The 12,985-nt window shown below is 35.4% G+C and overlaps 1 protein-coding gene and 1 pseudogene across 2 annotated transcripts in view; one reads left to right on the plus strand and one right to left on the minus strand.

Moving 5' to 3' along the window:
* RHAG (Rh associated glycoprotein) overlaps positions 1-1,292 on the minus strand; it is a 30,207-nt gene extending 28,915 nt beyond the window's left edge. Inside the window, exon 1 of one of the 2 annotated variants that reach the window (XM_017881103.1) lies at positions 1,080-1,292. In XM_017881103.1, coding sequence (XP_017736592.1) covers positions 1,080-1,236 — 157 coding nt within the window. In that variant the 5' untranslated portion in view covers positions 1,237-1,292. The remainder of the gene's footprint in view (positions 1-1,079) is intronic. The other variant, XM_017881104.1, reaches the window with a different exon arrangement.
* A 5,572-nt stretch (positions 1,293-6,864) lies between these two features.
* Positions 6,865-12,985, plus strand: part of LOC108535203 (caspase-3-like) — a 28,064-nt pseudogene continuing 21,943 nt past the window's right edge.

A 12,985-nucleotide genomic window follows, 5' to 3' on the forward strand; every position in this document is an offset into this window, starting at 1 on the left:
TTGGACATCTATGCAGTGTAAAGACAACTAGACTTGGAGTCTAGTTTTCTCTGTCTTATTATCCTAATTCTGTCCTTAACTTTCAATTTTATATTTTTGTTATGTCACTTAGCAACTCTAGGCCATTATTTCTACATGGGAATACCCCATTATATTAATTCCCTATAAAAAGTAGGAATAAAAAAAAGGGTGTCAAATTGTTTTTTTAAAAAGCTTAGACATATGCTATGAAGTCTAATAAACATTATACCATTTTAAATAATTTTTATTTTTTTTAGATTACTTTAACCTTACTTAAGAAAAGTAAATAGTGTATATGATAGTTACCTACTGCTGTCTCCCTTCTTGGCTAATGAGGTAATGGATGTGTTGGTTTATAATAAGGACTCAGTAAATGGTAGTTATCATTGTTATATTACCTATTACACAGCCTACCCTTCCAAACTTGAAACTAAATTTCTCTCTTTGCTTAGTCATCATTCCAAAGGAAGGATGTTGTTTTTAAAATATGTTAAGTATTCACACATTTCTTTTCATCTCAAAGGAACAAACCGACTTCCTTTCAGAATATTGTAAAACTCTGAGTACACCTTTTTGATTAAAACTTCATTAACTTCCTACATCATACTAAATACCCCTTCTTATTCCTTAGGGTCCTCACATGAAATCTAGGTTTCCCCTCTTATAATTTCATTTTCTTAGCACTCTCTCTCCTTGAAAGTTACCCTTGGCCCTTTCAGTGGGGAATGCAAAGGAAGTGTGATACTTTTCTTTGCAGAACTAGTGACCAATGGAAGGAAAAAAGAAGGTCAGTTAGCAGTAAATAAACAATACAAAAAGCATATTATTTTAATTTTCAGCTTCTTGTTCTGATATTTTCATAGGAAAAAGTTCTAACCAAACACCTTAATCACAGAGAAGAAGACCAGATGTCATAGCACAAACATGTAATATCTTAGCACTCATAACCACCATATAATTCTACAAGGAGCTCAAGAGTTTATAGTAGTCAATTGTTTTACATTCTAAGAAACTGAAGAACCCAAAAATGTATAGTAAGTAGTAAATTGCCTACTCACGAGGATATAACTCAAGGACTTTGCCCATGTCTGTTGACTCGGTGATGTTGAGCTGCTGGAGATTAGTCTGGTCCATTTCATACTCAACAAATAATGCAAATAAAACAATCATGGCAATTTCCAGGACTATGGCCATGAGAGGGAATTTGAACCTCATGTTTGTGGCAAAGGACAGAGGCACACTGAGAACTTCACAGGCTGTGAGATGGTGATAAGAACAAAGGACTGCTCTGTGTGTGGAATTCGACTACATGTTCAAGGCACCCCCATGACATCACAAGAAAAAAAAATGGGCAAAACTGGTTAAAATGCCCCACCCATTGGGGAAAATTATGCTGTGTAATCCAATTGTCATTCTAAGTGTTGATTTGAAGAATATGCAATGAAATTGTGAGAAGCTGGTTGATGCCAATGATCTATTGCACAGGCCTCTATAATCATGTTTAACTTAATTCAGTAGACATTTCTTGAGGGCTTATTGTATGCCAAACATTGCAGAAGGCTTTGTAGAAGACACGAATCTAAAGCAAAATATAGAACTGGTCTATTAACTTCTTGAGAAAATTAAGAATCTAGTTGGGAAAACATAAATATAAGTGAATGATTATATAAAAATAAATATGTGATATAATAGTGGTTATAAAAGTATTATAAAACATAAATAAGGCAGTGACACTTTTTGCCTTAGGCCAAGAACAGTAGTATATAAAATAATACGGATATGAGAACTAACAAATAAATAGGGTTTTGCAAGTAAAACAGATAGAGGGAATGGTATAAAGCTTGGAAGAACATGGCATGTTTTGGAAATGGCAATTAGTCAAGCAAAGCTGGAATATAAAAGAGATGAGGAGAAAATGAGGAAGTGGCAGAGATAATGTTGTAATGGAGGGGGCTGTGTTGTAAAGACCCTCACATTCAGTACCAAGGATGCTAGATGTTAAATATTATCCATGAGCAATGGAGAATATATAGGACTGTAAGGAGCAGTTTTGTGTATTTATGAAGTTTTTCTTGACTCCTTACTCTGCTTTACACAAGTGTAAATATGGAAGTACACAAATGAGTTGTGATATATGTTTTAGTCTTAAATAGGAAGAGAGTAAACTTAAACAGGAACATAACTAATCTAGCATCCTGATAGATAGTCAATAGTAATTATGATGCTAAGCAATTCAAAACTACCCTATGGGTGGAGGAATTCTTGTCTCCACTTTGTAATTGTTCTCATGGCAGAATAAACCTGTTTTTGAGAACTAAGAGCTACCAGTTAAATGAAATTTCTTTCATGAAATCCAATTTCTAAAAGATTCTATGTAGAATTTGAAGAGAGAATGCAAATGACTGCCAGGACAAAGTCTACCTTATAACAAATGTGTATAAAACAAAGCAGCAGGATTTTTTTTGGTATTTCTGGTATGATTTTCCACAGTAGAACATGATATATTAGGACTAAATGATCTCTGAAATTTGATAACTATACAAATACTTTGAAAAATGACTATTTCCATTGTTCCTTACAGGATAGTGCAAGAGGAGTGGGTTCACATTCTTAGCTATGAAAATACTTGTATACATCTCACACTTTAATTTTTGGTTTTGCAGTAGCCTAAAGAGTGTTCATGAGAACACCAACAAATCCTAAATGCAAAGCATATATGTTAATAAACTATACATAAACTTGTGAAAACCAAGTATCAAATTATAAATTGCAAGAACATCTAAACAATATCATAAATCAGTTGTTTTAAACTCTTCAATAAAAAGTGACACAACATATTAAATAACCCAAGACTGATGGCAACTCTCTTTCTCTGGGACATTTGCAGCAGCTCAGCAACCACTTAACACATGGGGAGTAGACGATTCTACTCATGTAGATAATGGGACTGTGCTAGGACTTGACTTCAGTCTGTTTAACTTTGAGGAATTCACATTTGTTGCCTTCTTCTGAATGTAGACATTTGCATTGAAATAAGCTGTATCATGTACCATCTGGGAAAATATTTCTCTTGTTCAACTCTTCACATAAGCTTCTCTTTCTAATTGGAAATCTTTGCACATATTCTCTGCCCCCTATCCTGTATATATCATCCATCATTCTTCAGTTTTCAGATAAAATGATACTTCCTCAGAAAAACCTTCCTTGATCTCCCATCTTAAACCAGGTTTCCACTATTATCTCTCATTGAATTGTGGTCTTTACATTTAGTACAGTTGGCTGTGTGTGCTATATTTATGTAGTGTTTGTATTTACATGTAATTTTTAAGAATGGCCATTTCCCTTACTGGCCTGTTAGCTCCAGGACAGGGGCTGTGTCTCTTTTGCACCTCGTTTGTTATCTAGAGTGAATAATACCATGTCTAGCACAATATATAATTGATAAACATCATTTGAGTGAGTTGAATTAAGGGCAGACTTGAAGGGAGAAACACTCAGCAGGCAGGTCAGCGGTGAGGAAGGGAGAGAGGAATAACTTTAATAAATTTCATTTTAAATTATAAATATGTAGAATCCTGACAGTAGCTTTCATACTGCTATCTACTCTCTCATTATTTCAATCAATGAGGGCTTATCATCAGGTTCTCTGTGCCTGGAACAAAAGGGAGGATCAAGCTCAAGTCATGAAACTTGGGAGGGTCAAATTCCTGGCAGACCAACACATGGTAGTGTGAACCTGAAGATTTCAAAAGCATTTTAGAAATCTCTCTCCTGACAGTTCTGAATCACAAAGGCAATAGGCTGAGGGTGTGGGTGTCCTAAAGTGGAAATGGTTTATCTGTTGCCTTGTCTGCCTATGAAACTACAGGATAGCTTTCTTCTAGTGCCTTCAGTAAATGAGGTAAAATCGGAAAGAATCATGAACAGGTAAGTCATGTTTTCGTGCAAACCAAACCAAACAAAATAAAACACACACTATGCCAATGAACCTTCAAGTTCCCAGCTAAAGACACAGATACAAATGAAGTATTCCTGTGTTAATGCAGGAGCCAGTGGGCTACATGGGATCTCAGACTGATCCTCAACTTGCTGTGCAACTTTAGGAAATAAACATAATTCCTTTGTCTTATTTTCTGAATATATGTAAAATGTAGCTAATTGTTATTATTGGGAATTTTAATTTGAGCTTGCTTATTTTTGATAGCAAAGAATAATTGAAAGAGGAGCACCACTGTTTAAAATTGTCTCTTTCTCTCTACCTTTGTGTATCTGTAATAGTGGCGGGAGGGTGGGAAGTATTTAGGAAGATGAAGGTACTAAAATATTTTTAGCATTTTCTGTTCTGGACACTGTGTTAGGTGGCTATTTACCCACCTTGTTTAGTCCCACTGCAGTTTTACACACACACACACACACACACACACACACACACGTATATTATTATTATTCTTATTTTGAGACGGAGACTTGCTCTGTTGCCCAGGCTGGAGTGCAATGGCACGATCTCAGCTCACTGCAACCTCCACCTCCCGGCTTCAAGTGATTCTCCTGCCTCAGCCTCCCAAGTAGCTGGGATTACAGGTGTGCACCACCATGCCCAGCTAATATCTGTATTTTTAGCAGAGGCAGGGTTTCACCATGTGAGTCAGTCTGGTCTCAAACTCCTGACCTCAGGTGATTCGCCCACCTTGGCCTCCCAAAGTGCTGGGATTACAGGCATGAGACACTGCACCCGGCCTGCAATTTGATATATTTTTATTCTTTGCATACATAACTTGCTCCATTGGTTTATATATGTAGCTACCCAAGCACCCAACTGTCATACTGGTATGAGGTCCAGTGACTCTCTTTTGGTGCTTCTTTCATGTTTTCGTTCCAAAGAGAGACCTTGGGTTTTATTTAGTCTAACAGGATGGCCAGTTTAACTTGTCTTCCTTCCCAGGTGGGGAGCAGACACAAACATTTCTTGCTGCCATAGGGGATGTGGTGCAAAAAAGGTCTTCCCACAAAGGCTCTTTTTACTTTCTTGGGTCTATGGTGGATGGCCCTGTGCCCTCACGAAGGGCTTTCTTTCCAGCTACCTGGTGGCACTCAGCATTATTTCACAGAACACTGGAACTGAGCAGGGTTACAGGACCGGATAAATCAGCACCAGCATTTCCAAAGCAGCTGCCCAAGGCTTTGGAACTTGTCTTAAGCTAGGAATGTTTAACATTTTTGTGCTATGGACACTTTTGGCACAAGCCTCTGAATCTCATATCAAAATATATTTTAAATGCACAAAGTAAAATACATAGGATTACCAAGGAAACCAGTCATAGTGAAATACACTGACCAAATACTGTAATGTAAAAGAAGAACCGATAGCCAGCTATCTGATATAGTGCTTCTCTGTAATGAATGAAATAACATCTAGTGGCCTGTCTAATAGTTTCCAAATTGGAGTAATGAGTATAAGTAATATTTTGAGATATCTGTGATGTCTATTAGTGACAGTTATCAAGATTATTAATGATGCTGTTGTTTATTTTCTACATTCACAATAGAAAAAATATTAAATTTCAGTTAAATGCATTCTTGTTTCCCTTTTTAAATATATGGACCATCTGAATTACATTTATGGAACCCCTGGTTAAAAATACCTGTTTTAACTACAGCCAACAGCTTTATTTCACTTTTTCTTCAGTCTCAGGAGGCTTCCTATCATTTCTTGCCCCTGGTAATTCTCACAGACATATCAGTTTATGTCAATGAATTGTGTTACTTCTGAATTCCAGGTAGATGTTGAAGAGTATCAGTCAAAATCTTCCTAGGAGGTCCCTGTATTCTTTAGACAAGTTGATTTTTCACCTTCCTTAGTGACTCTGCAGAAACTTTGCAGAAGAAGAGCTACAGCGCCTCTGAAGTGATCTTTAGCAAAGACAACAAAACTAACTTCTCCAAGTTAAAAGAGAACTCTACAGACAGCTTGAGGCTCAGAGAGTTTCAGCAACTTGTTCAAAGTTGCACAGCGGGTAGATAGCAGAGCCAGAATGAACACAGGTTTGCCCAATTTCCTCAATTTTACTTCTTTCTGCTATACCATATTGTTTTTCTTTTTATAACCATTTATTATTTATTTATATGGCCACATAATTGCTTGCACCAAGATATCTCATATACTCCATACTGTTTTTCTATGTGAGATAACATGCTCACACTGATCTCACGGTGCTGACAATATCAAAGAAACTTCTGAAACATAAAAAGGGAATAAAAAATTTTAGAACTATATTTTGTTTACAGTTTTTTATTTTACTTTAACTTGAAATGTGCTATCAACTTTTCTACTTGGAGCATTTTTTTCTCAACTAGGAGAGATCTAGATCATAGAAAACCTTTGTGTGTCTCCATTTAGATATTCAATAGATATTCCCAAACTTAGACTTAATTACAGAATCCTAAAATTGATACGAATTTCAAACTTTGCAGACTGAGAAAAAATATATGTATGTGCTTTTAAAATCGAGAATATTGAAACTACATCTCTTTTCTGTTGGGGACTGTTATATGTACATATGTATATGTATATTATATATAACATGTTACATATTTAAATGTAATTATATATGATTATATATAATTATATGTACATATATATGTAGTTTTTCCACTGGAAAGTGATTCACTCGACCTCCATATGCATATTAAATGGACAAATGTCATCAACCAAAGATCAGGCACAAAGTGTTTTCAAGTATGATCATCACCATGTGTAAGTGTTGAGCTAGAGTTTACATTCTATAAAGGCATCCCCCTTTTTGTGGGTTACTCTTCACTATTGACACTTCCAGAATTTTCGGAATGAGACAACTTACCTGTAGCAGGGATGAACAGGGCCTTGAAAGTGTCAGGATTGTGGCTGAAGGTAATGTTTCATTAAGTACATGTCAAGCATCTTTTGTGTGCTTTTGTCCATTTGTGTAGTATATCTTTCTTGATGAACTGTCTATTCAGATTCTTTACGCTCTTTTTAAAAAAAGAATTGTTGAATTGCACCAAACCATGTTCTCCTTAGGATTGTCACTAACTCATATACCATAAAGTGAATCTCTTAAACTGTCTTTGTCACTATTTTTCTCATCCTTAATGTGGCAGTGAGGATTCTTGCTTTGTCCACCTGAAGCAGTTGTAAGATTCGGTGAGAGAGTGTATATAAAGGCACTTTATACACTTTAAAGAGATAAAAAATCTAAGTTATTAAGAGAAATATGGTGATAATAGATGGAGGCAGTGTTTTGGATTAAAATTAAAACCACTGTATGAGTACAATGAACTGTGAAAATGAAGAAATACTATTTAGGAAATAAAGTCATCAAAAGTCAACAAAAGAGTGGTGGCACACACTTGTGGTCTCAGTTACTTAGGAGGCTGAGGTGAGGACCACTTGGGCATGGGAGGTGGAGGCTGCAGTCAGCTGTGATTATGCCACTGCACTCTAACCTGGGCAACAGAATGAGACTCTGTCTCAAAAGCCAACCAAATAAACAACACGAACAACTACAAAACCCACAAAGAAACAATATTTTGTTTTATTGCAAAATATTGCAATCAGACAATATTTTTAAATGCTTTATTTTGAATAATTTTAGATTTACAGATGAGTTGCAAAGATAACAGAGTCTCTTATTGTCCTATGTTCACTTTCCTCTAATGTTAACATCTAACATAATCATAGTATAATGACAAAAATCAAGAGATTAACATTGTTATAATACTATTAACTAAACACCAGACTTTTCACTAGAATCCTTTTTCTGTTCCAGAGTCCAATCCTGGGTCCTACACTGCATTTAGTCACCACAATTTCTTAGTCTCCTATATTTTATAACAGTTCCTCAGTCTTTCCTTGTCTTTCGTAATCTTGACTCTTTTGAAGAGTACTAGTCAGATACATTGTAGAATATTCTTCAGGTGGGGTTTGCTGATATTTTCTCATAATTGGACTGGGGTTACACAATTTTGGATTGAGAATTACAGAGGTGGAATGCCCTTCTCATCACATTATATCAGGGGGTACTTCATATAAATATGCATTACTATTGGTGACATAAATCTTGATTACTTGGTCAAGGTAGAGAAGAGTTTTAATTTTGAAATATTCTCTCTCCACAGCCTTGCCAAGAGAGGATTATGTCCCAAACATATATTCCTAATTTTATTAATAATAAATGACTGTGGTAACCACTACACAAAATAAAATAAAGAACAAAAGAGGAGGAGCTAGAGAAAGAAAAAGTGGTGGAGAAGGAGAGCGAGGGGACAGAAACCTATGTGTGGGTTCCAGAGAGATCCCGCCTGATTAGTGTCCTAGCAGTTGGGCCCATGGGAGTACACAGCTTAAGTGAAGGGGAAGTCACATAATCCAGACACGGCCTTGGGCAAGCTGCTTTTCAAAGATAAGGTTAGAATTGAAGGACTTCCCAGAAAATATAACAGATCTTTATTTCTTTTTTTTTCTTCCAGAACTTGGTCTCATTCCCCACTGTATTTTATCAGCATGCCTCAGCTTGCTGAGCCTTAGACACAGACGTGTCTTCAGAGTAAGCATTTGGTGGCATTTTTAACATCTACTGGCACCTGATACCTGCCAGGCTCTTTACCCATGCTAACTACAATCCTTAAAACAGTGCAGTAAGATAGGGTTTTTAATTTTTTTCTCCTATTGTCATCATACAAATGGGAAAACTAAGACATGAAATGGCTGTTGAAGTCTAATGCCATTTAGAAAATTCCAGTATCCACATTAAAATGAAAGTCAGTCAGTCTGACTCTAAAACTGTGTCATTCTTTTTCTTCTACTAAATTGGTTTTGATGCTCTTCTACTGTCTTTCAGGTATTACTTACATCCTAGAAAAAGTGCTTCTCTTAATAGAAATATAAATAATTACATATATCTATATTTACATATATTTATAGTTTTTAGATGATAAAATCTAAAGTTTTTTTTTTTAATTATTCATACCATACAGAACAACATAAAGTATGAATGTCCACCCATTCACTCTTACGCTGCTGGCAATAGTTTGATATTCATCTTTCTGATCTCCTTCTATACATTTATACATAAATACGTTCTCATATACATATTTCTGATTTTATAATAACATTCTAATATAATACTTTAAAAACTTCACCACGTGTCTTGGAATATCAGTTTTACCTTTTAGTTTTAAAGATGGTAAACATATTTCATGGCATAGATGGGTCACATGTATTGATATTTTGATAGAACATCAATAAAGGTTTTTATTAAAGGATTACAACCTAAATAGAAACTGCATGCTGAAACTTCAGGGATTATAACAAGCAGGGAAGGGAGACGTTTAGGAGTATTTTGGAGTCTTCAGTATAAATCAATGCTTAGAGCCTCAGACCTTGAATCCAGACTGCCTATTTCCCTATCCTAACTACAGTGTTGACTTGATGTGTGAATCTGTGCAAGTCACAAATTCTGTAATTGGTTTTGTTCTCTAAAACATGCGAATAATGATGACTTTGCAGAGTCATAATGAAGTCACAATAAGGATCATAATGTTACTGAGTAAAAATTTACAAACAAAGCCTGAGACACAGTAGGGACACAGTAAGTGCAATATTACTTTTATTTTGTCATTTTTGGCTATCCACATTCAAGACTCTTTCTATTTTGAAGGAATTTTAAAATAAGAGCCTTGTTTCCTACTGTTGAGTCTTTCATTGGGGCAGATATTTCCAATCCTCGCCCCCAGCCATTTGCCAGGTTAAAATCTATGACTTTAGCTTGGTTAGTAGGATTCTCATGTCTAGAACTTAGAGAATTTCAAAGGCAGTTAATGAAGAATGCATGGGAATTGAAAACTTGGGGGATGTTTGTGACAGCAGTAGTGGCATTTTCGTAAACTAGAATATTCTTATGGTATTATTTGCCTGAGACATCAGCTTGCTTTGGTGGGACTTGTTTCGTGACTTTGGGTTTCAAGGCTGAAGTCGATTTTGTGAGCTTCCTGGTACCCTCCCAACAAATGCCATTTTCTCCACAGAGATTTGGTTTCTGTAGTTTGTAACTGTAGTTTGTAAGAAGACTGGTGATTCAGTATCGTCTCTGTAACCCCTGTAATCTCACTATTCATTCAAAACATTTATTGAGGACTTCCTCTGTATTGGGGAAAAAAAAAAAAAACCTACAGTATAAGATATTGCCTCTCCTTAACAAATTTAGAGAGATTGAATTTAGGGTGTTTTTGCATTCAGAATCAAGAGATTATTTATCTATAAACACACATTTCTGGAGAAAAGAAAGTCATGTTAAACTAAATAAAAAATTTTGTCTATTAATGCTTTTAAAAAGTTTTCTGAATTCAGTAATTTTGTTTTGCAATCATTTTGCATATAGGAAAAGCAAATTAGCAGGTTTTATCCAGGTGTAATAACTGTAATTTCTGGTTTTGATTGAATTTCTACAGCGACTCCCTTTCAAATTGGCATTGGATTATTCTTATGGCTAAAACAGTCTGTCAATTTACAGTGGCTTCTGCCGACACAATGAGTCAGCTTAAGACTCTTGCCCTTTTATCTGACTCAAACCCAACTTCTCAACTACGGAAAGGAAACCTCAGGTTTTATGTGAAAAAGTGATATTAATTTATCCGTTATGCTTCCTCTACTTTTTGCTTGGAAAGATCACTTCCTTTAGAGATTTTGTGGTCCATTTAATGCTTCCCTGTACTGTTATTATAAACCAGATTTTATCCATGTCCAAATATTTGAATGAAAGAAGTCAACACACTGGTTGATTTGCTCTGGTTCCCACAATCTGTAGGACTGGGTCTAATCACAGGGTGAAAATTGTACCAGTAATCAATTTGATTATAATTTCTGGGTGGTAGGATTATGGATAATCATAAATGTGATTCTTATGTTTTATATTTTCAAACTTTCTTAAACTTATATGCATTCTTTTATAGTAATGAAGACACTATAAACATTTAAAACATTGATATGTTAGAGGAACCAGTAGGGATATAAAAGAAGCTAAAATTTTGCAAACTCTAACTCAAAAGGACGTTTTATTTCTCATTGGTGGTAAAAATGAAAGGCTTTGGAACTAAAATTGTGAAGTCACATAAAAATACTTAAAGATCTTTATGTGCCTTCTTTAGCCCAGGAATGTGCCTAACTTTGGAACAGCTCCATGGCTTGCAGTACACCTTGATTCATCATCTCATTTAACAGTGTACCTATTATCCCCGTAGGCAAACACAGGAAGTTACTCTTTCATATTTAGGCTTGTGTATACACAACATATTGTGTTTCTTGAACTTGGAGAAAACAGATTGCTTTAAGATAATGAATACATTTGTGACAGACCCCTTCAGTTGCAAGTCACAATGTGATTGAATCATCATTAATACAACAATTAATTTGGCTGTTATTTAGGCAAATGGAATATCAGCAAAATACAAGGCCTTTTTTTTAAATTTTAAGCAAATAAATCTCTATATCTGGCTTTTAGCTACTATGAAAGAGAGGGCCAGCTACTTGGAAAAGAAATACAAGGGCCACGTGGAAAAATGAAATGTTTCTGGACAATTTGTAAGTTAAATAAAAATCAGTGAGCATAGATTTACTAAAGAAAGACTGCTCTTGCTTGTATGTACCATTGATTAATATTTTAAAAGTCCATTTGTCAGATCTATAACTAGCAAATGGTTATTTATGAGTTTACCTTTTCCTCATCAAGGTCTACAGTTATCCTCAATTTAAGTTGAAAATAAGAGGCTAAGTATATTGTTTTGTTTCCTAACAACAACAACAAGAAGAGAAAATCAGAATGGAAACATCAAGATTCTTCATCCTTTGATTGTGTCGGGTTCCTACCCAGTTTAGTTAATTTATTCAAGCTATCAGAAAACTTAAAAGTTAAAGAACATCAAATTTATTGTTTTAGATAACTATTAAAAGAGTAAATACATTATTATTTTAAAATTATATTTGTTTATATCTACAACTATATTGACCTTTTTGCCTAAATTGGCTGATTAAACAAACCAGTAATTTACTCAAAATTTACTCCACCTAACTCAGTTTACTGAACCAGTTGAAAGGATCAACATAATTATAATCTGTGACTTACTGTTTTTACCCACAAGCCCAGCTAACAGAGAGATAGCAGCATTGGGAGGCAGGGATTACGGGAGAAAAATTGGTTCAGTAACAAGTAAGAAAGAAAGAAAAAAAAAGAGAAAAAGGGGAAAAAGAGAGAGAGGGAGGAAAAGAAGGAAAACCAGTTGTTGTGGGTTAAATTGTGCCTCTGTCTCTACCCCTTAAGATAGGTTGAAGTCCTAACCCCCAATACCTGTGAGAATGACCTCATTTGGAAATAGGGTTTTTGCAGATGTAATCAAATTAAGATAAGGTCATACTGAATTGGGGAAGGCCTAAATCCAATAACTGGTGTCCTTCTAAAAAGAGAGAGATTCGAAGAAACAGAGGAAACACACACAGAGGGTAGACAGCAAGGTGAAGATGCAGGCAGAAACCAGAGTGAAGCAGCTACAAACCAACGAATGCGAAGAAGAGCCGTCACCAGAAGTTAGGAGATAAGCATGAATGGTTTCTCTCCCCAGAGCCTCCAGAAGAAACTATCCTGCTATACTTCGGTTTTGGATTCTGGTCTCTAGACTTGTGAGAGAGTAAATTCCGTCGTTTTAAGCCACTCAGTTTGTGGTACTTTGTTACAGCAACCCTAGGAAATTAACTTGGCAGCTACCCAGTTTCATAGTTTTCCTGTCCTCGTCTTCAAAATAAAGAGCATGGAATACTTCTCAGGGCTCCCTTGTTGAAATGGGTCTTTTCCAGACAGAAGAAGCATCTAAAATTTGGGAAATCCTAGAACAAAACTTTTTTCATTTTAGGATTTACTGTACAAATCAGACACAATTT

The sequence above is a fragment of the Rhinopithecus bieti genome, unplaced genomic scaffold, assembly GCF_001698545.2.
Source record: "Rhinopithecus bieti isolate Rb0 unplaced genomic scaffold, ASM169854v2 scaffold_12605, whole genome shotgun sequence".
NCBI lineage: Eukaryota > Metazoa > Chordata > Mammalia > Primates > Cercopithecidae > Rhinopithecus > Rhinopithecus bieti.